Genomic DNA, 3639 nt, shown 5'->3' on the forward strand with positions numbered 1-3639 from the left:
TCCGGGGATGTCTGACAGTTAAACTGGCAGTCGGACATCCCTCTCACAATCTGGGACTGCTGGCTCCTAACTGCTCGCCTGCCTGATTGACCCTAACCGCTCCCCTGCCGGCCTGATCAACACCTAACTGCTCCCTTGCCGGCTTGATTGCCCCCAACTGCCCCCCCGCCAGCCTGATAGCCCCCAACTGCCCTCCCCTGCCGTGACCCGCCTCCTCCGCGCCACACAGAGCCGCGGGACCTTCAGGCCTCACCACACCGAGCGGCCACTGGGCCCCACCTCTGCTGTGTGCACGGCCATCTTGTGACGGCGTCGCACGAAGGCGTCGCACAACAGCGTGATGCCACCTAGGCTTTTATTATATAGGACAAGAGTCCCTATCAGAGGTTGCAAACTGGTAAGTAAATCTGACACTCAGAGGGTTTTGTTTGCCCGCAATGCTTTTTCATTTTTTAAAACATTTGCAGGCAGAGATACAAAGATTTCATATTCATGACTATGAATTCTGATTACAGATAGGTTTATATGCCAGAGACAGTTGGAGAGTAGGGGCCCCCTTTGACAAGGCATTTCCTCTTCAATTTGCCACTAATATATACTCACATACCAAATGTTCACTTTTAGTTTTGTTGTAGATATTGGAAATTGGGCATAGTACCTGCCATTTCATGGAAATGTTGTTTAAAAAAACAGAAACACCTACATTTTGCACTACTATAAAATGCTGGAATAAAACAAACTAAATCAAGATAGAAAAAGCAAGTTAAAGGGGAAAGGAGGGAGTTCTTTGGTGGGTGCAAAAGTTTTAGTCATGCAGGAGTGGGAGGATTCTGGGATCTGTTGCAAGCATGTGCAGGTGGTTGACAATACTGTTGGAAACTGCTGGGAGGGTGTATCTTTATAATTTTTTTCTACAATAAAAATATCAATGTAATTCACTATATGAACAGGAGAAAAAAGTTAAGAAACACATAATCTTAATAAATGCATCTGATAAATTCAGGCAAAACTCTTAGCAAACTATAAACAGAAAAAAATGTCATTAATTTATATAGGTTATTTATAGTAAAGCAATAAATAATAAGCAATACTGATCAAATCATCAGTTTTTCATCTGAGCCTGAGATAAGAATGTTCACTATTCCACCTTAATTCAGTATTATATTTGGGGTCCTGACCATACAGGGAAGCCAACAATAAAAATAGCAGACTGGATGGGAAAGGGCAGAAGTTTGGAACTTGGAATTGAAGAATCCAAAGCAAGCCAAACAATAGTATACAGTTTAGAAAATGTTATGTGTACAGCATAGGGTGGACCCTGAAGCTAACTTTAAAAATTAGCAACTTGTAAGAGAAACTGACATACTACGAAGGTGGTTTCCTTTTTCTTGCTAACCTGCAAATACTTCACTTTTATATGAATTCAAAATATTTAATGATCACTTTCCAGATAATTAAGACAATTTTCACCTTAACCCTTAGTTCTGTAGGATATATTCTATCATTTGAAGTAGAAATAAGACCCAAAGAATGCCTTTAGTAAACAATAAACTGATCTTAAGTATATCATCTGCAATCAATTTGTTAAGACTAAGTTTACAAAAACTTAATTCCAGGCCTAAAATAGACCATTTAGAGACATTTGATTGGGGGAGGTGGGGAAAAAGCAAGACAGGCAAATGATCTGCAAATTAAAACACAAAATCCTGTCACTTACAATATATCTCACATGTTCAAGACACCCTCCAAGTACTGAAAACACAAGACAGTTCTCAGAAACAGTTTTATAGACCCTCAACAACGATATCCAATAAATTACCATTAAAAAGCCCCTTACAAAAAGAAATCTATGTATTCACAGATGCAGAATCCAGTCTTTGTACATTACTGAGAAAAATGGAAGTAAATGTACCTTTAAGGTTAACATGGCAATTCACATTTTTCTCAGGTCAGACTATGTATATCAGCCACCTCAGTACTGCGGAAATGTTTCATCGATTTTGGCAGCCCAGGCCATGAGCCCCCCCACAACATCCTGAACTGTTAGAGGGTCTAACTCTGGGATTGCTGTCAAGGACTGCAGGATCTTCACGGCTTTCTGGGAGTCATTGCCCAGTTTGCAAATCACATAGATGGGGAGGGCTGCTCCTTCCTGTGTGCCTTGCTTCCCTTTCTGGATTGCTTCTCCTAAGAGTTTCAGGCTCTTCCCATCCCTCCGTTCCAAATGTTTCAAAGGGATGTGTAGAGCATGAGGCAAACGACAGATGTCCACTTCCACTTGAGGCCTGACGTCCAGCAATAGGTGGGGTGACCCAGAATCCAGAAGTCGCTTATAGTCAGTGACAGAAACTCGCTCTTCTGGGCTCAGCAACTGAAGGGAGCGGCATTTATCCGTGGCTGAGGAGCCACAGAAGGCTTCATAGTCCTGCAGGTCAGTCACCGTGGGCCGTTCTCCACAAGCTGCACAATCCGGCCTGCGGCTCCGCAGCTGAATACAGCGGAAACGTCCTCCGAGAGCGTCAAAGAGCAACAGGCTGCCACTGTAAGAGGGGCCCATACCTGCGGCGATCTTCAACACTTCCAGCGCCTGCAGGCAGCCCAGGATCCCAGTTACAACACCGAGCACCCCGCCATCCGCGCAGTTGGTCACCGTCTCCGCTGGAGGTGGTTGGGGGAAGAGGCAGCGATAGCAAGGCCCGCCGCCGTAGTGGTAGACTGTGATTTGGCCCTCAAAGCGCAGGGCGCTGGCGGATACGAGAGGCCTGCCGGCCAGCACACAGGCGTCGCTAACAAGGTAGCGAGTGGGCGCGTTGTCGGAGCAGTCAGCTACCACGTCATAACGGCGGACTAGGTCTAGAGCCGTGGCTGGAGTAAGAGCCTGGGCATAAGGCACGCACTCCACCGCTGAATTGAGCCGGCGCAGCGAGGCGGCAGCGGAAAAGACCTTGGCCTGGCCGGCCAGTGCCTCGCCATGCAGCACTTGGCGGGCCAGGTTGCTCATTTCTACTACGTCGTAGTCCACGAGACCAAGGCGGCCTACGCCGGCCGCTGCCAGGTACTGCGCCAGTGGGCAGCCGAGCCCACCGCAGCCCACGACTAGCACGGACGCGGTCGCCAGCCGCAGCTGTCCGTGCACCCCGAGCTCAGGCAGCACGAGCTGCCGGCTGTAGCGCAGAATCTCATCTCGGGACAGGGCGGCCTTCGGCGGCAGGGGCGACACCGGAACCTGCGGCGCTGGCTCGTCCTCCGCCAAAAGAGCCGCCGCCAGTCTCCGCTTCAGGGAACTCAGTTCCTCCTCACGCCGGGCCACTTCAGCCTGCAGAGCAAGAACCTCCTCTCTGGAAGCCATGGCAGCTGCTTCCGGAAGTTATCTTGAAGGTATTTCCGTTTCCGACTGAGCGTCTCCTAGAGACTGGGATAAACTAAAAAACTTTACGGAACTTTGGGAAAGGTGATAGATAGATAGATATTTCCTAAAACAACATTCAGATTCAGTTTTAAAGATTCATCAGCTCTGACTCTTTAGGAGAATTAGCACTCAACCACACAGGCCCTCCCCCTCTTCCCGCATTTGGCGCGGTCCGACTCGGCCGCGCCCGCGCCGTGCTTACGTCATTCCGCTTCCGGCGTCTCGCGGAG

At 48.5% G+C, this 3639-nt stretch overlaps 1 protein-coding gene across 1 annotated transcript; it reads right to left on the reverse strand.

Annotated features, from left to right (window-relative positions):
- Window positions 1–223: 223 nt before the first annotated feature.
- Window positions 224–3350, reverse strand: MOCS3 (molybdenum cofactor synthesis 3). The gene has a single exon (XM_079784855.1). The coding sequence runs from the start codon at window positions 3347–3349 to the stop codon at window positions 1973–1975; it is 1377 nt and encodes a 458-aa protein (XP_079640981.1). The 5' UTR covers window position 3350; the 3' UTR covers window positions 224–1972.
- Between the last annotated feature and the right edge of the window lie 289 nt (window positions 3351–3639).

The sequence above is a fragment of the Cnephaeus nilssonii genome, assembly GCF_951640355.1.
Source record: "Cnephaeus nilssonii genome assembly, chromosome: 11".
NCBI lineage: Eukaryota > Metazoa > Chordata > Mammalia > Chiroptera > Vespertilionidae > Cnephaeus > Cnephaeus nilssonii.

Coding starts and splice junctions, on each gene's coding strand:
- MOCS3 (XM_079784855.1), bottom strand. CDS start 3,349: ATGGCTTCCAGAGAGGAGGTTCTTGCTCTGCAGGCTGAAGTGGCCCGG.